Source organism: Ictalurus punctatus, chromosome 19, assembly GCF_001660625.3.
Source record: "Ictalurus punctatus breed USDA103 chromosome 19, Coco_2.0, whole genome shotgun sequence".
NCBI lineage: Eukaryota > Metazoa > Chordata > Actinopteri > Siluriformes > Ictaluridae > Ictalurus > Ictalurus punctatus.
In genome coordinates, this window is record NC_030434.2 from 19,013,713 (window position 1) to 19,038,715 (window position 25,003).

General features: G+C 38.9%; 1 protein-coding gene across 1 annotated transcript; it reads right to left on the reverse strand.

The window, feature by feature from the left end:
• On the reverse strand, positions 1-23,884 carry tmtc2a (transmembrane O-mannosyltransferase targeting cadherins 2a). Its single transcript, XM_017494764.3, has 12 exons — positions 23,601-23,884; positions 9,991-10,582; positions 7,695-8,562; positions 7,386-7,500; positions 5,524-5,609; positions 5,095-5,279; positions 4,669-4,747; positions 3,623-3,744; positions 2,944-3,025; positions 2,384-2,498; positions 1,969-2,032; positions 1-1,676 (listed from the first exon to the last, which is right to left on the reverse strand). Exons 1-12 carry the CDS (start codon positions 23,681-23,683, stop codon positions 1,497-1,499), a joined length of 2,571 nt encoding a protein of 856 aa, XP_017350253.1. The 5' UTR covers positions 23,684-23,884; the 3' UTR covers positions 1-1,496.
• Positions 23,885-25,003: the final 1,119 nt, after the last annotated feature.

Genomic DNA, 25,003 nt, shown 5'->3' on the forward strand with positions numbered 1-25,003 from the left:
TTCTCGGGATTCAGCATGTACTTTTATTGCCTTTTTGTTCAAATGTGTAATCCAAGAACTACTTATATACTACATGGCCAAAAATCTGAAGAACGCAGTACTGTGGGTGTGTCAGCCACACCCACTGATAACAGTGCATCAGATCAGGCAAGTGGATGTCTGAATGCATAGCGCAAGCTGTAATGTTTGGTAGAGGAGAAAAACTGAACAGGGGCTGTTTGACCAAGACCCTTAATTCTAGTAAAGGAAAATCTTAATGCTGGAGCATACAATCACATTTTAAAGAATTGTGTGCTTCCATGTTTCTGGCAACAGTTTACAGAAACCCTTTTCCTGTTCTAGCGTGACAATTCCCACTGTGCACCAAGTGATATCCATAAAGAAATGGCAACAATATTAGCTAAATATTCAACACTAGGCAAATCCTCAGAGCCATGTTCCAAAATGATCAAGAGTCCACATAGTCCACACTTTTGGCCATGTAACATATAAGCTACAGTATATCAATAATAAAATTACAACTCCAATTCCAAAAATGTTGGGACACTGTGTAAAATGTAAATAAAAACAGAATGCAACGATTTGCAAGTCTCATAAACCCATATGTTATTCACAATAGAACATAGAAAACATATCACATGTTTAAACTGAGGAAATGTACCATTTTAAGAAAAAAATAAGATAATTTTGAATTTGGTGACTGTAACATGTCTCAAAAAAGTTGGGACAGGGGCAACAAAAGGCTGGAAAAGTAAGTGTTACTTAAGAGAAACAGCTGGAGGAACATATGGGTTTATGAGATTTGCAAAGCATTGCATTCTGTTTTTATTTACATTTTACACAGCGTCCCAACTTTTTTGGAATTAGGGTTGTACAATTACAAAATGTATAAGATAAAGCAGCAGGATAAATAACCAAGAGAATTTCCAAGGAGATTCTCAGATAAATCACTCACAGACATTGTGAAAAAGTGAAAAATAAACAGAACACTGTAATAAATTAACATGTACTTTATAAACCTTTATAAATTTACTTTATAAAACACTATACAATAAGACACTTCCAAACAATTTCTCTTTCATTTTGTGGAATGTTCTTCATGATAGTCATTGCTTCAGGACATTTTACTTAAGCTCGTGATCTTCACACAGTTCAAACTTCAGTAATGCAAATTTATTTCCCAAATAAAAAAAGCACAACTAACACATTTGATTTTGCAGTGCAGACATCACACTGTAGGTTCCTGGAGGTGAATTTGATGCCCTGTGACTCACACCAGTACTGGTTCTGGCCATTCATAAAGGCAAGGATGTTCCCTGACCATGTACCTGTTTATTTCAGTGTTCCCACAGGGGCCCATGCAAGCTCCTTCTCCTCTAAATCAGTGCTGTGGTGCTGAATCAGATTACTAAACCTCTCAACACTAGAGGCTCGCAAGCCTCAAATCCTCACTGTCAAATGTATCTGCTTTACAGAGCTTGGGATAGAAAGTATGCTCATGACCCCACGCTCTTCAGGCCTCGTTTGTGCATGACATTCCAGAGTTTGCGCAAATTGGACTGCGTGATCAGTTCGTCAGGTTTGAGCTGCAGCGCGCGCAAGTACTTGGCCTCGGCCTCCACAAGCTTTCCATTAAGATGGAGGATGGCCCCGAGGTTCAACAGAGCAGCAGCATACTGAGAGAAACATAGAAAGAGAGAGACATAGAAAGAGAGAGACAGAGAGAGCGAGGGAGAGAGAGAGAGAGAGCACTTTTACATTTCACATCTAATTCTGTGCCAACCATATTTTGTATAGAACATTACAGTTAATAAATTGAATTCTAAAGTGTAATGTGTTTGAAGGATGATAAATAGAACAGAGAATAAATAGCTTTATCTAGACAACATCTAGACTAGTACACACTGAAATACTTGGTATAATGTAGCAACTTCAATGAGTGTTGAAGAACGGCTCAAGTGTACTTACATCTGGTCTAAGGTCTGCTGCCTTCCCATAATACCTTTCAGCTGCCTCGTTCAGACTTGCCTGTCTGGAGAGTAGAAGCAAGGACAGATAACACGTCATTAATAAGTGTTTGTGTATCAGGAGGTATACACTATTTGTGCTTGCTGGTCAGTCACATGTACACTAGCTCAAGAGAAGATCAGGTATAAGGTTGGGCAAATGGCTCGAGAAAGATCTAGAAAAACCACTGTGATATTCAGCTATATTACATTAGGAAAACTGACAAGTAATAAACAGATCTTATAAGACCACGAAGATGTTCCTCATCCCCATGAGTCCATGTCCTTGCAGCCAAACATCACCAATAACACCAAACCAATACATCTTCCTGCCTTCGGTGTCAAACAGCTGAGCATCATCTCTCACATGCACACACCTGAGTATGTGAGCAGCACTGAAAACTACATCGAATTCTGTGTTGTCCAGTTCAGCAGCTTTCTCAGCCATCACAGCAGCTTCTCCTAATCGAGACTGTTCCACCAAAAACTGACCTGAGAGACAGACAGAAAGACAGCGTGAGAGAGAGAGATCCTGAGAAAAGTTTAACAGCATCCAGTACTGATATGACAAGAAGGAATAACTGACAGAGTTAGACACAAACCTAAAAACAACATGCATACCACACACAGTACATCGCATAAGTATTCGTCTCCCTTGAACTTTTCCACATATGCAGTGTTAGGGCCTGGAACTGAAATATTCTGGGCTGTTTTGTATAAATTCATAACAAACAGTATAATCCTAATTACATCCAAATTAGTGTTGTGTTTTGAAAAGAAATGTCATGATACAGAGCCTGTGCTGATGAAACGTGGTTCATAAAGAGAAAGGATGATTTTTGGAATGAAAACACGGACCTTATTCTGTATGTCTATGCTTATTAGTAGTGTATAGATGTAAAAGAGTTAAAGCGGTGTTCTCTATGTACACTCCTACCATAGTGCATATAACACATCCCCTTGGTGGGCTCCAGCTCTATTGCCTTCAGGAAGTAATGCTCTGCCTCAGTTTTATGACCCTGACAATGAGATTACATTATAATATTCACACATGTAAAAATCAATCAATAAATAAATACACACACATTATAAAAACAAGACCAAGGCCAAATCAAGATGATGATTTTTATACCAGCGTCAGATACTAAATCGTCTTTTTTTGGTGCTATGTATTTAAAAATAATACATTTTGCAAAGTTAAGCAAATGTAGCATAACAAAACAATAACAGTCCGTCTATTATTCAAAAGCCACATACATACGGTTGAGCCACACACAAAGGCTTTCACACAGCACATCATCTCGACTTGAAGAAAAATGGTACGCTACATTCAGTGTTTTCTCTCATTTGTCAATCACTGTGAAATGAAAATCCCATTATAAACAGACGGTAACTGTCTGATTCCCCCTGCAAGGCCTATTTCTACAGCTCAAACTGCTACAGTACATTTATCTACATCAGTTCCCTGAAGTATAAATTCCCTGGCAAATATCTGTGGTTGCTTGAGGTTGAGGAGTAATGCCCATCACGCCTGCTTACTGGTAGCAGATGTGATATCTTATTTCAATTTAGCACATCTTCATAAAGAGCACAGAAAGCTTGCCAGGGTAACTCACCATAATAGATAGCAACTTGCCATATGTCAGGTGGGCAGGGACGTGGTCTGGTTTGGCCTTAAGTGACTCTCTGTACCAGTGCTCTGCATCTTCAAACTTATTTAGTTTCATATAGGCCTCACCTGAGGGGTTCACAACCAAATTATAAAGGCAAACCAACATATATAGAGAGAATAGATGAACACTGTCTTGTTAAATGCTGCCTGTGACAACAGTACACAGTGCAAGAATAAGTGTGAGGAACTGTAAGAGTTGTATGAGTAAATGTATTTAAGTATGATGCATCACTGATGCCTTAAAATAACTAAGTACAGGTTCCCTTTTCTTTGCCTTTAAAAAAAAAATCGATTCGTCTGTGAAGTTCTGAATTTGCTTGTGAGTTCTAAACATATATTGTAATCTATAGATTTTACTCAGTTTTTAAACAGTAATCTATCATCTCTAATGGCAACATGTGAAATCAATCTTTTATTAATCTGAACGTAACACTAAAATCCCAGTGTTTGATCTTAAATTTGTTGTGGCAGTTAATTCTGGGTTAAAGATGGCATTCAAATCAGGGAAATCAGCAGGAAAATCTAATGAGAAAATATGAAACACTATTTTGGTGAATTCATTTTTGTCCACCAACACTAGGTGGCATTTCAGCTAAGCCTACAATCCTACACAAGCAAAAGCCCTTTGTGTTCTGACACAGATTTGAGATTCTTGTAGTCTATTCGACCACAAAATACAGCTATCAAAAATAAGAATAAAAATTAAAATCTGCCAGATTTTCTCTGTGATGGACAGCTGGATGTAATTCCAGGCTAATTTCATTCCAACAAATGAATGCTCAATTACAAGCAGGACTACGCTATTCTTCCCAACACATGAGAGCAGAGCCAAATGTGCTTTCATGTACTTCCAGCTACAGATGACTATAGCATCGTTGAAAATCAAAATTCATTTCCAAAAACAGAATAAAATTGGGTTTTTTTTCTTAGTACCCCTGAAATTTGGTGATGAGATAATGCAGTGGCGAAACAATCCCACTCTCCACTCACCCATCATGTTGTAAAGGCTCTGTGGTGCAAACTGATGAGGCATCTTCTTCACAGCCTCTTTATAAATGGACAGGGCTTCCTGTGGAATCCAGAACATGGGCAAATAGGAAAGCAGATAAAAAGGTTGAACCAGTACAAAATGTGAAATAATGCAATGTTTTGGCACTGAACGCTGTAGGATGCATAGAGAATAATGAAAATCTACATTTACACACTCTGCTTTTGAGATAATCGGTTAATTTCATAATTGTTTGTTAGACTTTTCAGACTGGGTCCTTCATCCTAGCCACTTCCAACCAACGGCTGAAACTTTAGACCCCCCCCACCCCCCCCACCCCCACCCGATTGCTCTGCTTTGAGATTTACTGTAAAACTTATCATAAGTATTGAGGTATCATAAGCAAGCCAGTAATGTGTAGTGGCTACCTCTTGCTGACCCTGTTCATGGAGCAGCTTGCCAAAATTGTACAGGCAGCTAGTGACTGCACTTTTGTGAGCATGAGGGTCCTTCAGGTTCTCATCTGGGATGCTGGCACACTTCTGAAATGTGCGCTTGGCCTCTTCCACATTTCCCTCAGACTCCAGTATAATGCCAGTATTCAAATATGCCGCTGTTGAGGACAGACAACACATAAAGGACAGAGCAAATAGGCAATTAGACAGATAACCAGAATTGAATACACTTCACAGTTTGTTTAAAGTTCTCTCAGACATGAGAAGTTCTCCCGTAGTGTACTGTTTCATGTTCTCAGTTGGATGTATATAGCAAATTATTATTGTTTATTCCAATAATTCTGCCATTTCAGTTCAGTAATGGTCTCTTTTGGTATAACTAGTAGGAAAGACTAAGCTTACATGCCAGAGTCGGTCTGCTTTGGATGGCCAGTTTATAGTAATCCAGAGCCTCAGAGAAACGTTCACTCTCTTGCAGCAACAGACCGCTGAGTGAGAGAAGACAACTAATGAGGGCAACATTTGGACACAGAACATCGATTACATACCAGTACAGCTGAAACAACAGCACAGTAAGGGCTTTAGAAATGGATAAGTGAGTACATTTATATATTAGGACATAAAAAGATCATGTCCCATATGGGCTCTGCTTAGTGAAATTTGTTGTTTGTTATCTGCAGCTAGATTTATATTATTTATAATAATTTATTATTTATTATTTCTAATTATTTATTTATATTATATATAGCAGCTGCCGAGAATCTGAGAAGGACATACTTGTTGAAAAAAAAATCTACACTGTATTTTCTTCATTGATTTTCCTACTTAGGGAGGGGTATAAACAGAGGGACTCTGTATAACAGCTGAACGGTGGGTTTTTGCCTCTTTTCATTTAATGGAAGCAAGGGATATGTCCACAAATGACATTTCTTAGATAATACCCTTAGGTGGAATACAACCAACCATTTTCCCTCTTTTCCCACTCATTCTCCCAGTTGACTTTCTATTTGTTTCTATCTCGAGGCATAGAGAAAACCATTTTAAAATAGAGCTCTTTCAATATTCAAAGTCAGAGCTGTGAACTCATATGCTGCAAATTTGTTCAGACTCATATGTCATTATGTATGCACGTTTATACTGTAGTATGACTGACATTATAACCCTACAACATTAGGCATTAAAGAGGCAGTAGTGGCTCAGTGGGTAAGGAGTTGGACCACTCATCAAAAGGTTAAAGATTTATTAATCAGTGGTTAAGCATTTATCAGTTATCAATTGTTAAAGATTTATCACTTATCAATTGTTAAGCATGTATCAGTTTTCATAAGGTTAAGGATTTATCAGTTATCAATGGTAGAGAATTTGTTAGTTATCAGTGGTTAAGAATTCAACCCCTACCCCCAACATTTTCACTTGTTGCCAGTGGTTCAAGCCAAAGAAAATGTTTGTAGCCAAACGAAAAAAAAATGTTTATAGAGCTAGCAAGAAAAAAATGACGGTGTCAGCAGAGTCTGAGCTAAAACAAACATGAGATGTAGCAAAAGCTTCAGCATTTGCAGGGATTCAAAAGTGCTGAGGAAACAACTTTTTTTTTTCTTTACAGGTAAAATATTACAGCTGCTCACTAACTAGCTGTCAAAATGACAGCCAGTCACACAGTGCTGCCTGACACAAGCACAGCCTTTTCTTCTGTAGGCAAGCTGATTGTGTATGCTGTAGTGGGACTGACTATTAAAAACTTGGAACAGTGAGGCCTTAACAGAACATTTTGGGGTTTTGAGTCTTTTGTTAGTTATTACATTTTTGCTTGTATTTCATGCATTTTTTTTTCTTGAATTGTAAAGAGACACTGGGTGTAAGAGAGGTGATATATTAATACAGCTCAGATGGAAAACCATATTGTTAACTGTCAGATTCAGCCTACAGTGCATGTTTTTGGATTGGGGGAGGAAACCGGAGTACCCAGAGGAAACCCCCAAAAGCATGGGAGAACATGCAAACTCTGCACACACAAGGCGGAGGCAAGATTCAAACCCCCAACCCCGGAGGTGTGAGGAAAACATGCTAACACTACGCCACTGTGCTCCCCGCTTACAATATCATTTATACAAGAAGGGCCTCCAAATGCTTAAATACCAAACATTTCACACAGTTGGTTTAGTTATTAATCTATCCTTTTATTTAGCCCTTTATTTAACTTGTTCATCACTTGTTGCTGGAGAAAGTCAAAATTATTGAGTTTGCATGCCAGATAGATGACTCACAGGTTGTAGAGCATGTCAGCCATGTTGCCACGGTAGTATAGGGCACTTCTGTATGCTTCCTCTGCTTCTACCACTTTACCCTGGGTCTTCAAGACATTGCCAAGATTACCCCAAGCTAAAAGACAGAACATTTATTTTAATTGCTTAGAGTTATTAATTGCTTAATTGCTTAGAGTTATTAATTGCTAGACTGGGTATCTCAAACAGTTCTTCATTTTAAATAAGCTTTTTACTTTATATCATTGGAAACATTCTCAATGACTTGCTGAGATTAAAGTACATCATTGAACATAATCTCCAGTGTTTTACCTTTGGCGGGGTTAACAGTGATGCCAGACCTGTAGAGCATCTCTTCGCTCTGCCAGTCCTGGTTCCTGCACACTGTTCTGAGGCTGTAAAGCAGGACAAGTCCAGCAGCACAGCCAACAAGCAGTGCCCTGGAGCTTCTCCGCCTCATTTTTACAAACATGGACCTAATCCCAAGTGTCACTAGTAGACAGAAGCCCATGCTGGGGATGTAGAGAACCCTCTCAGCCACCACAAAGCCGACATAGAAGAACAGATTGGTGGCAGGGAGAAAAGGCAAAGCCAGCAGACCAAGTGAGAAGACCACAATGTTCTCTTTGGATGGCAGTGATGTGTGAGTAGCAGTATGAAGGGGTTTGGCATACCCATTCTGGGCGCTGACAAAAACTTCTGATGAAGTTAAGCCACTGTGGTGGTGGCTGTTGCCATGTTTATCATTGATGTCAGAAAAATGCAGGCCGTGCCCATTAACCGGAGATTTTCCATTCATGGTATGGGATTTTCCATTGGTTATTTGGAAAGTGGCAGAATCTCTGCTTCTTAAGCCAAAGCAAGCAAGCAGCACAAAACCTGTGTAAAATGCCAATGAGCACAAGTTCCTCCAATCAGAAATGTTTGTGACTAGTGGTATGGCATCCATAGACCAATCAAAGCTAAGGGTGTGTGGAAAGAGAAGGAGCCAAGCATTGGCAGGTGGCAGGTACAAGAAGGTGAGTGTTCTGGTGAGGAGGTGAGGTGAATCAGCTGCTGGGTTGTCTGAGTTGGAGAACTGTGGCGGCTTGCAGCCCATCCAGTACAGTCGAACTGCCAACAGGACTGCTCCCCAACCAGCCAGCCAAGCCAGGCTTACCAGCAGGGTTGTATTTTTCCTCTGGAAAATATGAAAGTGGAAATATGAATATCAACTCCTCTCCCAAAAATGCTTCCACTCAATTAAGTCAATGCTTTGCTTGTACTCTCACTCACACTGTTCTGACTATATCACAAATGAGAAAAATAACAGGCCCTTTCATTCTCTCTTATCTTCTTCTTCTTTTGACATTTACAAGTTTAAGTGAGAGTGACAAATTTTATTGCAGTAATGAAGCATAATGTTGACCTGACTGAATCAGATTGAAAAATTAATGATCAGAAATAATTTATTCTATCTGCTGCTTGGGCTTGGTCTCATCCAAGCCTTTTAGACTGCTGATGGGATTAAAAATGGACTTCTTTCTATAAATTGGTTTGAACGTTTTGAGAGTCAGACCAAGCTACATCTACATCTTATTTTTTGAATGCAGTCTGGTCAAATGAAATCAAACCTGATAATGGTGAAAATCAATGAGGCAAGCCAATTTTGTTTCCTAAATTGTGTCTTTGTGAGAGCGTCTTGTCTCTTCTTGTGAGTGTGATAATAGAAATAAATTGTATGCAACATACAAACATGGAAGAACCATTACTGAAAAACTTTGGAAACTTCATAGATTTTTTTTTTTTTTTTAATTTAATTTCAAGCAGGAGTCTAGAAACTCTAAGAAACCAGGCCAGCCAGGAGAAAGAACGAGATAAAAAGAAGACTTTCCTTCCCTACTTATTTCCTCACAGCACCTCTCTCTCTCACAATGTGTTTGTGTTCCCATACTCTTCTGGCTACAATCTCACAATAGCCTGGGATATCACCTATGACGTGGTCCTCAAGTGTACGTATAACCAGACAGACTGGTACAGTAGACATGATAAAAACTCCAGATGAAGTGGCACCAAATGCATGGCTGGCATGTCCAGACGGAGGTGTGGTCAGTGTGCTCATTGCGTAAAAAAAAAAAAAAGGGTGGAAGCAACTGTCGAAAAAGCAGGATTTAAGTTCAATAGATAAATCCAAGGTTAACACCTAAACAGGCTACAGCAATATGCGTCTCTTGTCTTTGATTGGATGTTGATTCCTATTTACAGTAGTAGTAAGAAACCTTTCCTTCAATAAAAATCCTGTAACTGCTTTTAGGTGCAAAGCTTCCACAGAATCCAGAGGAAGCTAGGGCACAAGGAGAACTGTTCACAAACCAAAATGGAAAAGACAATAAACTCCAAACTTCCAAAATGTTTTCTCTGAAAGAGTTGATTGTTTGGGGGAATGGAAGTGTTAGTTAGTCTGTTTAATAAGATGGTAAGGATATCTATTCATATTTATATTGACACACACACAGTATTACTATTTGCCTTCATACGGCGAGCAGCTTGCATCTTCCTGTTTAGGAAGATGCGTCTTTCTGTTTAGGCAGGGCAAAGATTCACAGAACAGTATAATATTTATACTCACCTTAAGGAGGACTGCTAGCACATGATACAGTTGCATGCGGTGGACAACACAGATGTCATAGACAGCTGACACGGCCAGGACGGTCACCCCCTGCTCTTTCCACAACATGGCTGCTGCTGCAGCAATCAGGCTACCAGCCAGCCATGCCTGCACTCTCCACCTCATGCACCACGAATTTCCAGCGTGTGGCCGGAGCCTGCAGTGGCACCTGTAGCAGAGTAGGGAGAGCAGAAAGCACAGGGCAGCACCCATATCTGCACGTCCTACCAGTCCCGCTACTGCCTCAGTATGCACTGGGTGAGAGGCGAAGAGAAGTCCAGCCAGCAGACTCCAGGATCCTCCGGCTAACAGGAGGTCACAAAGTGCAGTGAACAGAGCTGTGACACAGCAGTGCAGGCACACATTAAATAAGTGGTAGCCTCGCGGCTCTAGGCCTCCCAGAGCATAGTTGAGGCGGAAAGAGAGTGTGCAGAGTGGCCGAAAGGATTTATGGCTGCCGCTGTGAGTGAGCAGAGTGCCCCAGAAGTCGCTGAACAGTACGTTGGTCCAAGGCGTCTCAGGCAGGAGATCTGGATTGGTTTTGATAGCACGACTATTGCAGAAAGGGAGAGAAAGGTAGGACATAGAGAAGGTAAGAGAAGAGAGGAAAAACACTCTAGTGTGGCCCATTTTGGCAAAAAAGACAGGTCGTACTTATAGGGGCATCTTCCCTCTAAACACTTCCCTCGATTCTTACCGCCCACACAGAACACTAGCGGTGAAAATGTCCCTCATTACATGATTAATACGTGGTCTAACATAATAGAGCACAGACAAGGCCCTGTACTCAGACTCAAAGAGCTCTCAAAAGCCTATTTTTGTGATCATGACGCAAGCACAAAAATAAGGCATACAATTAGGTATGGGTAATATGGCAATACAATATAAAATATAAGAGCAGTACAAAAGAGAGCATGAACAAGAAAATGGGGAAAAGGTAAATGACAAATATAGACATGATGGGAAAAGTTCACCAGCCTTACACAGTGAGTCTATAATAAAGAAGCACAAAGCATACCGTATTCAATATTCATCCTCTATTGTGCAATCTAGACTCATAATATACACAAACGCTATATTTTTAACTTGTACTACTACTTCAGCAGTGCCCCAGCAGTTATAAATCTCACTGGGACATTCTGACTGTAGTTGCCAAAGCAGAGCAGAAATAAAGCCAGAAAATCTAAATGTGCTACAGATTTCATGTTTCAACCTATGCTCACGTTAATATTTGGGTAAGAATCAACTGTCATGTTTATAGTGTGCGTGGTTTTTATTTTTAGCTATTCAAAAATGGTATACAGTATTAGAAATTACTATTTATGTTTGAATTTGTATTTTCAATCATTAATCATTTTCAGGATTGGCTATACCTATCCCTAAAAGTACAGTAAAATGTACAACATCCATCGATTCTCTGTACCGCTTATCCTACACAGAATCGTGATTAACCAAGATGATTAACCAACAAATAGAGGGCAAACAAAACAGCCTTCATCAACAAACATACAATGAAGCTTAATGTGTTCATTTGTCTTTTTGAGTTTTAGTGCTAGAAAACAACATTTCCTATAGATTTCCTGTCTCTGTACTGGATTCATATGTATGTAACTGATATTCTACATAATACAATCTCACATTCTTATATGTGCACTCTGACAGCTGCTTTAGCTGACTCCCAACTCAAAAATGACTTCATTTACTCATTTACAGCCAATCTGATCAAACAGCAATAAGGAAATCACATGAAGGCCTACAGATCCTATGAGGAATGGGCAGAATGAAGCACAGTGGGTTCAAAACTGTGCATGAACAGACCTTTACCCAGTGCATTGCATTTATTGTAATGCATTACGTACTCCAAAGGGAGTGGCATGGCACAAAAGTGGAGTAGTTTTGCCTGACACACTCAGTCTCCATCACATATCTCAGGGGAGTAGTCATTCAGCCGGAGAATGGCATGCTTTGTTTTTAGAGGGCTGGAAACACAATGCTGGGAAAGTAAGAGGCCGACGTTTGCCCTCATGCTATGGGTCCACACCGGAGTACCAGCCCATGATACACAGACCAGATATTGCTTAAATACTACACACACACACACACAGACAGGTTCATTCAAACATGTGTCAGATTACACACCAAATGAGTATTACTTCTTGATGAAAATATTCTATTTTGCCCATTAGCTTATATGTCATGTTACTATAAAGTGAGTTAGTCTGTTGCATTAGGGAAAAAAACAGCAGTGGTGCTGTGCGTGGATAACGCCTGGCATTAGTTCTTAACTAAACACCACAGCAACAGCCAATAATAAACACACAACACACATTTTAATTTGAATACACTTCCACTCTTACTTTTGCTAAGTTTATAAGTGATCAAATCCAGCAGCACGAGTTTGAAATTGTAACTAATGGTGCTAAATAAACAACTAATACATGCAACGCCTTCTGAGTCTCTGCATGTTATCCTCTGCAAATTCAGAGTAGCAGTAGTGACTGCGTGCGCACTTCAAGTGACCCATTAGAACCATTTTGAAAGCTGGAGCATTAATCAACATCCTGTTGTGACACCCAGCACTCGAGTCTTTCCAAAATACTCAACTTTAAACTGTACGTCTCTGCTTAACATATCGTGCCACACACAGTGATATCTACCAGTATAAACTAATGTTGCTCTGAATAAACAGTCTGCAGTTTAACGTGACATACAGGAGGGAAAACCCTTGACAGAAAATGGATTGTAAACCTCTAGTGGACCTTGTGTTATTTTCTTATGCACCCTTACAACTCTGTATTTACGATGCTGTTTAATCTGTACATACGTTTGATCCATGCATAATGCATCTTGTTTACACAGTATGCTTACGTTTGTTTCTTTTTATTCATTAATTAGGGATTGGGAATATACACGATATGTATCACTGTGTACTGTTAACAAACAGGAGTGTTAGCTTATAAAACAGTCAGTTCAGTTATACTTGTACTTAACATCTACAAAAATCAATCACTTAACATGGAAAAGAAAGGAAGATGGAAAATTCAGTGCATTTCAGTGCAATTATTTTAATGTTATAGGTTCCATATAAAATGGACTGAAATGCTTCCATTTAGAGTTTGTAACTGTTATACAAATACTGGTGATATGTAATCACAATATCGATATTGCTCAAGTTTAGTTTATCTTTCTTATTTCTTGCCCCTTAGTTTACTGGTTAAATTTGTATTTTCCTGTTTTTCCCTGTTTTTTTTTTTTTTTTTTTGTTTTTTTACAATAATGCTTAACTTACGTCAAGAAATGAGACCTTACTTATCATACTTATTGTTATCAAAATAATTCTGGCAGGTTAATGTAAATCAGTGGCATTGCCAATTTTTCAAACGTTTAAAGTGTGAGGTCAATTTTTATGCATTCGCTGATCTGATCACTGACACAGAAAGACCAGTATGTTCACTCTGACACATTCTGGATCTGTACATAATTCTTAACACCTAGAATAAAGTTATATAGGGATTAATTTTATGTACTTCTACTGAAGAGGAATCTGTATGTGTGGAGCATTTATTTTTATGATGGCAGTCCAAATTACAGTATGTTCCAAATACCATGTACAATTACATGACATTAATTACATGTTGACAGAATGTGAGGTAGATCATGATCCACGTATATTAGATCAGCCATGAGCCAAGTGTTTAATCCGTCTGAATACGCTGAGATGTGTGAAAGGTTTGAAAATTTTTAACCATACAGTGCCACCATATATTTTGCATGACTTTTTTTCTGTGTTGTATGCGATGTTGTTTGTCTCACAATCCACATCTTAAATGCCTACTATTAAAATGTTAAAATGTTAATCCAATTTCTGGTTATACACACACAAGCTAATCATAATGCTGTAATACTGGTATGGCGATAAATGGTCACATTATGCTTTTTGTGAATGTACCTCTATAACATTGACTGACTGTACTGTTACAGCAAAAAGTGGCTGACTGGATATTAAAATCTGTTATGTTGTTATGTTGTGCATCCTGAAAATGTATTGTGATATGATTTTTGCTATATCACTCAGCCTTAATACATAAATATCCCAAACACCATTTTGCAAACTATTTCACTTGCAATAAACCTCTTTCATAAGAGCAGACTGAAACAGTCATCACTCTTCATGCATAATCCACACAGAGTAGTAAACAATAGTGTTGTGAGACAGCAGTGGAAATACAGCTTCCTGTATTAAATACCACCATCATAAATATGACTAACATTCACCAAGCTCATGAAATCTGCATGGCTCCGACAGATTTGTGGTTCATTTTCCTCAATCACACTTGCTAGATTATGTGAAGAGTGAGGGAAGTGTGCAGTGTTGTTCTTTCCTTTCTGAACAGCTTTCTTTCATTTGTTTGTTTTCTTAATGTGGGAGTGTGGAATGATAAAAGCTTATTTGGTCCTGGAACAATATTAATGAATGTGCGTGATATGTGTCCAGCCAAAGAATGCTGGGGATGAGGAAATCTGGATTGCTGTTTGCTTTCTGAGCAGACCTCCGACACAGGGTGGGTGTGAGATTCAGTGTTTTTTTACATACCAGACACAGATAGAATCATTCAAATTCATATGTATTTGTATTTCAGTTATACATTACACACTCTCTGGACTGTGTTTTATTGTCATGACATGTCAGTATCAATTCCATCCATCCATCCATTTTCCATACCGCTTATTCTACAGAGGGTCATAGGGAAACCTGGAGTCTATCCCAGGGAACTCGGGGCATAAGGCAGGGGACACCCTGAATGAGGTGCCAACACATCACAGGGCACAATTGTACACACATTCACACACCATAGACGATTTGGAAATGTCAAACAGCCTACAACACATGTCTTTGGAAATAGGAGAGAAAACCGGAATACCTGGAGGAAACCCCCAAAGCACAGGCTTTTGTTTGATTTGTTCATTGCAAACAGCTGAAAGTCTGTTTTGACAATAAACCTGATTTTCAATGGGGTTGAATAATTTTGATTGCAACTGTGTGTGTGTGTGTGCGTATATATATGTATTAGTGATGTCACGAGAACGATACTTCGGTACCAATTCGGTACCAACATGCTTAAAACGTGATGGTACTTGTTTTTCTGCATTTGCGTAAGTACCGTATGTACCGAGGTTGCAGTTCCTCCGGAATTGAAGGGTGCAGCGTATATGCGTAAGTGTATTAGTCGGTCCACAATTGGTGAAGAAGAAGAACGCCTACAAGCACACGGGAAACACTACAGAAGATTAGCTTAGCTTAACAAGTTTAGCTCCGCCCCGACTCATTGAGAGGAAAAGAGAGGAAAGCTAGTATCGGTTTCCGGTGTGCAACCGAGGCTATCGTTCATTTAAAAAAAGCGAGGAAACACCCGGGATTTGGCGAAGCACCTGAAAGACGGTCCTATATTATGTTTGTTTGAGGCAGCTGGCATTGTGGCCGTGAAGCCAGCTAACGTTATGCTGCATGTAATGTTTGCGATAGCCAGTTATTTGTTAATGATGCTAACACACTGCAATGTTATAAACTACCTCCTAATGGGCCACCATGCATCGCCATTCAGCCCATGTCCTGTCAGCTAAACGTAGCCTAATGTCACTAATAATTATTCAAATGTTCATGCTTTTAATAAATCTTTTTGGCCTGCCACCATATCAGTGAATTTAAACTAATGCTTGCATTCAGAGTATAAGGGGTGTGTGTGTGTGTGTGTGTGTGTGTGTGCATGTATTTAGGAGTGCACCTGAGCACTTGTTATTAGTCACTGTCAGACAGTGTTTGATAACTAAAATATCCCTCTCTCTCTCACACTCTCTCTCGCTCTCTCTTTGCCAGTATCAACCAGAGGAGGATGTCCTCCAGGAGTTTTAAACTTTATTTTTAAAAAAAATATATGTTTACTTTTTTAACCATGACTTTGGTATTGAGTATCGTATACTTTTTGTGGTATCAATACCGACTACTAGATTTTTGGTATCGTGACATCCCTAATATATATATATATATATATATATATATATATATATATATATATATATATATATATATATATCATGAGGTGAGTTGAATTAGATTAGATTATGTATAGTAAACATAGTAAATATGTACAGTGTAGAGGTTTTCTCTCTAATAGGAAACTGAGAACAACTGCCTTAAATAATCTTTTATAGTGAGCAAAAAGGATTATGAATATGGAAATCCACATTCTATGACACGGTATCTGGTGAAGAGATTATGATCATTTCATTATGCCTTATTATGTGAGTAAAACATCTGCAGGAACCTGCTTATGGCCTTTAGGGATCAACCTCCAGATGTCTTTTGTTAAAAGCACTAATCAAATTAAACTGAAACTTTTTTCTCCCTCTATCTTTTCAGAAAAAAAACAACATAAAAAAACACTCCATTCTGCAGATTCTTAAATTTGAAGATTATAAAATTATATCATTTGGGTAAGTGTTTTATCATGTAATACATATCATAGGAAAATGTAAGAAACACTCAAATGGCCTTGCTTAATACAGCAATAACAATGTGCACTTTACATATCAATAGAAAAACTCTTTATTCCTCAATGACAAATGCTTTTTTTTTCTTTTTAATCCTTTTTCCTGTTCACATCACCATACCTAGCATTTCTCTGTTTTATGCACCTCACAGTAATACAATAATTTCTCAGCCTTCCCTACCTTAATATAGCTGCTAGTGCTTGTGGTACATCTACTGACCCGAAAAAAAATAAAATAAAAATGTTGTAGTGAAAGTAGACCTGCCAGTTGCAGGTGTTGCTGATTTTCCTCTGTAAAGTCAGCTTTCCTTTTGTCTTTCTTTTTTTTTTTGTTTCTCTACCTCTTGTTTTCTACAATACTCTCCAAACTTGTTTGGCATTATAGGAAGAGACTGTTGTTATTCCAGTAAAGGCATCACAAAAATTAATTGTAAAGGTGCCAATAATTTTGACACATACATTGTAAAACTTTTTCTCCTTAATTTTATGGTTGTTTATTTAAAGAAATGCTTAAATGATACTGTACAATGTCCTTGTACACTCACCAGCTACTTCAATAGGAACGGCAGGCTGGTTTGTGTATTCTAGCTGACAGGAAGGAAGCTACAGTAACCCAAACAACCACTCTTTACAACCCCGGTAAGCAGAAAAGTATCTCAAAATGCACAAACTTAAGGCTGATGGGCCATAATAGCAAAAGACCACATCAGGTTCCACTCCTGTGAGCCAATAACAGGAATCTGAGCCTACAGTAGGCACAGGCTCACCAAAACTGGACAGTTAAAAATTGTAAAAAGCAAAGGGAACATTTTTCCCTTTCTTCGACTATACAGTTCTGCATTGTATTGCTGTTGCTTCATGTTTGGTTGATTGGATAAGTGCATAAATGAACAGGTGTTCCTATTAAAGTGGCTGGTAACAGTATGTTTAAGCTCAAAGTATCACTATATATATATATACACAGTGTGCCAATAATTTTGGAGAGCACATACGACTGCTAGCAGCATTGTCCATCCTGTAATGCTCCCCTTGACCCCATGCTGTAGCCGGTGAATATCCTGAGCTTTGAATGACCGACAGAGGAAATGAGGCATGGCAGTGAAGCAGCACTTCATCAGCTCCACTTTATTCTACTGAGGTGAGAGCAGCTGTCTGGAATACTGATCCGAAAAGCAATTCATGAGCTGATTAGACATACTGCTGGTCAGTGACTTTCTTTTTTTGTCAGCATGGCTAAGCCCAATGCTCTAGAATGTTCATTAGTATCATCCTCTCGCTCTCTCTCTCTCTCTCTCTCTCTGCTAGGCAGTATTGACTTGGGAAGCAGTGATATCAGTGAACAAAGGAAATTGAGGAGGAGGGAAAGAAAGAGTCAGGCAAGTTTACCTCTGACTAATCACAAAACTCATCTTCCCTTTCAATACAAATGCTTGTCTCAGGGCTACCTTTCCTGAAAACGGATACCATAATCGATATGTGCTTACAATGCAAATAATGTCAAGAAATTGATTTGAGAGCCATGATAAGTGGCTCTGGAGGGGATGTCCATGCAGAAAGAGAAAAGGAAGTGACAATGAAGGGAAAAGCAAAGAAAGCAGGAAGGACAAAGGCAGTGATATATTGCAGTTAAAACAGGTTCAGTTTTCATACACACTTATCAAGGTGGGACAGAACTCTAAGTGTATTTAGTGTGTCTGCATAAAAACAATTACATCAGTGCATTAATGTACATCATGCAAAGAGAGCGGACACACAGATGTGCATTATTATTGGCTTTAGGCTGGAATGCAGAATGAGCCTTGAAAGGGCACCGACACGCTGACTGACGGATCGGCACTGTTAAAACACATGGTGGTTGCTTGTAACCTACACACTAGTTACAGATGGCCCTAAAACCAGTCCCCACACATTCATCCAAAGCCCTTTTTGATTCATGTGCGTCGAATATGAATACAGCTAAAATGTTGCATTTATCAACAAACATCACTGCAAAATTTTTTGTGCTTTTGCGATTTTGCCAATTCAAAGTTTTCCACAAAAAAAGCACAAATACTCTGCAAGTTGCATCACACATATTGACAAAAAAAAAAGCTACTGAAAAATCTAACATTTTTGGCTGCAACAATAAAAAAAAAACCTCTGCAGAATTCTGTACAGACTACATGAACTAGCAAACTGAAAAACTCAGAAAAGCAGGCAGGCAGTCCATCGCAGGGTACAATCACATACACACTCACACACCCATTCATACACTACGGACACTTTAGACACGCCAATCAGCCTACCCTGCATGTCTTTGGACTGGGGGAGAAAACCGGAGTACCTGGAGGAAACCCCCCCAGGGAGAACATGCAAACTCCACACACACGGCCCTGGCGGGACTTGAACCCCAGACCCTGGAGGTGTGAGGCGAACATGCTAACCACTAAGCGTTGCATTAACACCCAGAGTGTTCATTTGGACTTGTATAAACATTGTAGGGTGTAAATTCAACACTCTGGGTGTTAAATCAACACTTGTGATTTTGCTGTGTAGTTTATTCAGTTTTGCTCATATTGTGTTTTTCAACTAGTGCTGTAACAAAATACCCTAATATCTGAATAATTCTTTAGTCAATAGTCTGTTATTCATGTGAGCTATTTGAAAGATAACTGATTAATCACCTTAACTGTATCTTATAAATAAGCAGCTGTAACAAACACAATATCATTTGGCATTTTTATTGATTTTGATTGATTGATTTTTTTCAGTAATATAATGTAAAGCAAAACTCTAATAATCTAGTATTTTGTAAGCGTGTGCAGTTGTTTAGTGATTCATATGAACCTTGGAGAACATTCTCTATTTTGAGATACTACATCTTTTTCATAATGACTTAGTAGATTTTTTTTTTCGTCTACAAGTGACAGAAACATGCTGATGATTTGATAAATGAGAAGCCAGACTGTGGGAAATGTAGATGAATATCCAGAAAGCAGGAAAAGAGCAGTGCAACTCAGTTAGTTGTTAAGACAGACTGCAGTCTGAGAAAACTATGCTTGTTCTTCTTTCACTGCATCTGTCCCTGCATGGAGGATAGCAGATTTACAGTTAATAACATGCTTCCATGCTTTCAGATAGAGACTGCTAATATATTGAGAAGTAAAATCGGGTGATGCTTCTCTAATATTAGAAGAGAAGCAGACAATAAAGTTCATTTAAATATTTTATGGTTCTTTGTATTTATAAAGAATCATATAGTTATAGTTGTCATATCTTAATTGACTGTATAACCAATTACTTCTGCACTACAAGAAAATCCTTAGAAATGAAAGAAATTTCATCAGATAATTCAATATCATATGAATAGGCATTTACAGATATAAATTTAAACATTTGACACCACACATCACTTCAGATTAACACAGCTAGGCACATGGATCTGAGCTTTCATCACTATAGACCAATCTGACTAAACTATGCTTTCCTGCTTCAGACTTCCAGAAAAATAACTGATATTTTGATGAAATAGGTCTTCTTCATCCTGTTGGAAATGTTACACTCCGTCTTTTAATGAATGAGTTCAACTGACTGCTTCGCCCTCCCTCACTGTACATTAAATAAGCTCTAATATCAGCTCATAAATAGCAGCTGTGATGACAGGACCATGGACATTAAGCAGCTTTACTTGGGATTTGAAAATATCTCAGTATTTTAAAGAAACTTGCCAACTCCATTAGAACTTCTTAAGTAGGTTAAAAACAGAACAAAAAAGTCATCAACTTGGTCCGGTAGTGTTGCTGGATGACAGACCATCATTTTTGAAGCACAGCCAGAAATGCAAAGCAATCAGAAATCTTCCTAAAAACAAAAATTGTACCTTCCATGGAGTTAAATCTGGAATCTTATCTAGTATATTTTATCAAATAGATGGCCATTTTGTAGGCATAGTAATGTGATCCTGATACATATTTGTGGACACATTTGATACCAGATTCATTCACGCTGCCAAAACAAGTATAGTTCTTAACTGTGCACATGAAAAGTTGAGTGTATGTGCACATGCAGATCTCATTACTGACTGTTCGTCCTGTCTGAAATCCCATTCGCTATATAGCTATATATATATATATATATATATATATATATATATATATATATATATATATATATATATATATATCGTTAGCTTGCATCTCAGGAAATATTGACCTGTGCCTTCCAGGGCAAGTGTCCCAAATGTTTCTAAAATATAATGTATTTTAGAGCCAAACACCCAAATGTGAAGAGGATAAAAATGTATACACACCCACAAGTTATTACACCTGAAATGTTCTGGTTCAGTGAATGGACAGAAGCTTAATGAATTGATACGGGAATCATAAAGCCACTCAACTCCTGACTCAAATCAAATCCAAACCACACCATAATGGAAAAATGAGAGGTTTTATTATGCTGTAGGCAAAAGTTCAAGTTTACATGCAGCACATGACTGAGCTTGACTCTAATACTGTTCAACATACTACACTGTGCCAAATCAGTATTAGTAATGGCAGTGTCAGTGTGAAGGTTAGATCTTTTTATAGAGTAGAACACAGACTCAGTGATCTCAATGATGGAAAGTAAAAATGTTAAAGCTATGTCTGTATGTCTGCAGTAGTACTGTACTCAGTATGAACTGATTTGTAATTTGTTTTTTGCATAAATACTGTATATTCAAAGCATTATTTCCTGAAGTTACAGCATGTACAAAGCTAATATGATCCAAGCCACTATTTTAACAATCCTATTTTGACTGGTGAGATGATGTTCTCATACTGAATAGTCAGGGTTTTGCCACAGGAGTTTAGTGGGATTAGTGAGAGATCCAGTGGCTATGGGATTATTTTCCAAAAGGCGTCCCGTCAAACCAGTGGGAAGCATTGCCACCTCACAGCTCCATGGTCCTAGATTTGACCCTGAGCTACTAGTAACCCTGGTTACTGTCTGTGTGAAGTTTCGTAAGTTCTTACATAGTGTTTACATAGGTCTCCTCCAGCTTCTCCAGTTGCCTCCTACTGTACAAAACCTTGCAGGTATGCAGGTTGAATATGCTAAATTGCCATTTGGAATGAATGAGAATGTGAATGTGTGTCTGCACGGTGCACTGTGATGGTCTGGCATCATCTGGGGTGAATTCTCACACCTTGCTCCCAAGATAGGCTCCGGAGAGACCAAGTTAAAGTGGTTAGTGAAGATGAATGAATGAATCTTGACAAACATGATTTGTTGCTGTTTTTCACAATACTAGAATGGTAGCTACAAGATTCCATTATTTGATAGCTACATTAGCCTCCTAAGCTCCAGTGCAAAGCTAAAGAAGCAAACAACAGCAGCAGGACAGCAGCTGACTATGATCGGTCCTGGTGTGATGTGTATCTGAAGTTCACCAAGATTGGTGGATTTACAGGGATTACATTTCATTCACACACATGGTGGCTTAGTGTTTAGCACGTTTGCCTCACACCTCCAGGGCTGGGGGTTTGAATCCCACTGCTGCCCTGTGGAGTTTGCATGTTCTCCCCGTGTGGCGGGGGTTTCTTTCAGGTACTCTGGTTTCCTCCCCCAGTCCAAAGACATGATAGGCTTTGACTGGCATTTCCAAATTGTCTGTAGTGAGTGAATGTGTGTGAGATTGTGCCCTGCGATGGGTTGGCACCCTGTCCAGGGTGTCCCCCACCATGTCCCCTGAGTTCCCTGGGATATCCTCCACGCTCCCTTTCGCCCCTGCGTAGGATAAGCGGTACAGAAAATACATGGATGGATTGTTAATGTTGTGGACCGTCCACAAAACAAGGTAAGGCAGACAGATGATGATACAGGTTTTAGACACATAAAAGAGGTAAACTCTATGTAGGGCACTTATGTAGACAGTAGCAATGCCCTCTTGTTTAGGACGCAGACGTGCTCTCTTGTTTGCCGTCAAACGGTTGTGTTTTATTAAGGTGTGTACATGTCAGTCTATCAGTACGTTTGCATGGAGAGCAATTATTAACCCGATAAAGATGATACTCTGATTAAGAAACTAGCATGTAAACAGCGATTATTGCTGACCTTAATCCGACTAAAATCATACTCAAATTGAATTAAGACATGTGAAGTATTCCTGTTTTAGTCACATTATTGAAATGGATTATAGACATGTACACACCTTAATCACACTATTAACGTCGTGTGGGAGTTTTCACCGCATTTTGCGACAGGACACGATCACACACGGCAGTGCTCAACCGTTTGACGGCAAACAAGAGAGCACAGCTGCGTCCGAAACCATGTACTTACCTGCTATATAGTAGCTGAAATATAGTAAGTAAGTTCGGAGCAGCTCACGGCTTCAAGCAGTCGTCTATTTGCACGTATAGCATGACAAATAATTAACTGCACTTGAAGCGTTCATAAAATTAAAAATAAAAACACCCAAAACTGTATACGTTACCATAATGAATACCAACTGTATGTCAACGTCGGACGGGGTGGCGCGGTGACGTAATGACATGTGATGTTAAACGCTCTATGTTCTATAACATGTAAAACCTGAACATGAAAGGAATCTTCTAAAAGCAACTCATGTAAACACCTTAATCACAATATTGTCTTATTCAGAATAAGGTCCATAATTAGATTACTGCTGTCTGACTAAAACAGGAATATTCCACATGTCTTAATTCGATTTTTGATTACTTCTGGTTAAAATATCGATTTGACATATTCTTATACATATTGTTTGTGGGGGAAAATCCTGTATCTGTAGCCATATAGGTGTTTTTAAACGATTAGGCAAAGTTCTCTAGCTCAACGGTCATTAATCACACGCGCGCACTTGTAACCAAAGTAACATTAACGTTTAAACCGCGACCGTTGTGGCTTTTTGAAAACCACAAAGCCGAACACTGTGGAGAGAGAAATAAGTGACGCCCAAAACAGTTCTCTATCAGTCTTAAATAATGAGCTGTCAAAAAAGAAGGAGAAAAAAAAAAGAAAAAAAAAAAACGAGAAACAGCTCACCTGTCATCGTAGCAGAAATCCGCGTCGAGTGTGTTCACGTACAGGAGCAGAGCCACAGCGCCGCACACCAACTCCCTTAACATCTCTCAATAAAACACAAAGGAAACACACACAACTAACATTACTTCTCGCCTCTACGGGTTTTCTTTATTTGTTTTCCCGACACGACAGAGGAACACTATTCTCTCAGAGAAGACATGTCGACTCGACACAACGCGCTCTGAAAGCGGCACCGTGCGTTTGTTTACGCGCACGCGGACGCTCTGTCTTTTAAATACAGCACGCGAGCAGCAGCCGCGACCGCGTGAACTGATTCACAGACGCGCATGCGCACTGGCTGGATAATGAGATGTCCAGTTTACTGTCGTCATGGATTATGGAGGCTAGTTGTATTAATACAGAGCTGTTTTAGAAATGTTACTCTATCTGGCAGTACAGGTATACAGGTATGATTGTCTTTGATGAAATGGGTTTGGTGTGATGAATGGAAAAAGAAAAAAAAAGAAAACCCTGACTAACAAAGAAATAAAAGAAATTTCATTACCTGCCAACCAGACTTTGCAGTTTATCATTCTACATTATTAAAGAAAAGATACCACCATATGCTTTATTAGCTTCACGGCATTGCCTGGCTTCAATCCTTAATTAGTTTGAAAGCTAATGAAACCCCGGTTCGTGCTTTGATAACCTCACGGTTAGTTTACTGTAATTCATTAAAGGAAAAAAAAATCTGGTAAAATCCTAAACACACTCCAACATATTCAAAATTCATCTATTAAATTCTTTACTCATACCTAACATTCAGCAGACATTACACGTGTAGGCTACTCCAACGGTTACACTAGTTACCTAAATACAAATACAAACTTCTACTACTCACTTACAATGCACTGCATGTCCTTTACCATAGGGCTCACCATCGGTCCACCATTATTGTCCAACATAAGACCAGACTGAAATCAGAGCAGCAGATCTTTTAGAGTGCCATAACTCCCAAACTTTCGACTGGCAATCCACCAGAAACTTTGTGACTGCACTTCTTTCCCTAATTTTAAGAGTAAAAATAAAATAAATATAACTTTCCTTATATAATAGTCTTTCATACTAGTATGTGATGCACTTGTGTGTCTGTACATGTATAAGAGAAGAGTAGATAAAATATCTTACCATCTTAGTGATATAGTAAGCCTGTGACCCTATTAGATGTGATTCATCTGTCACTTTGAAAATATAAAGCAGCCCCACTGTGAACCATTGTGTCCAGTGTGTGCCTGTGCATGTGCATGTGTGTGTATACACACTTGAGTAGGAAACAAGCAAAAACAGATGTTAGAAAATTGGAGAAAGCGTGACAAGTTTTCCTGACCTGCACATGACCCATTACTGCACTTACAACCTGTAAC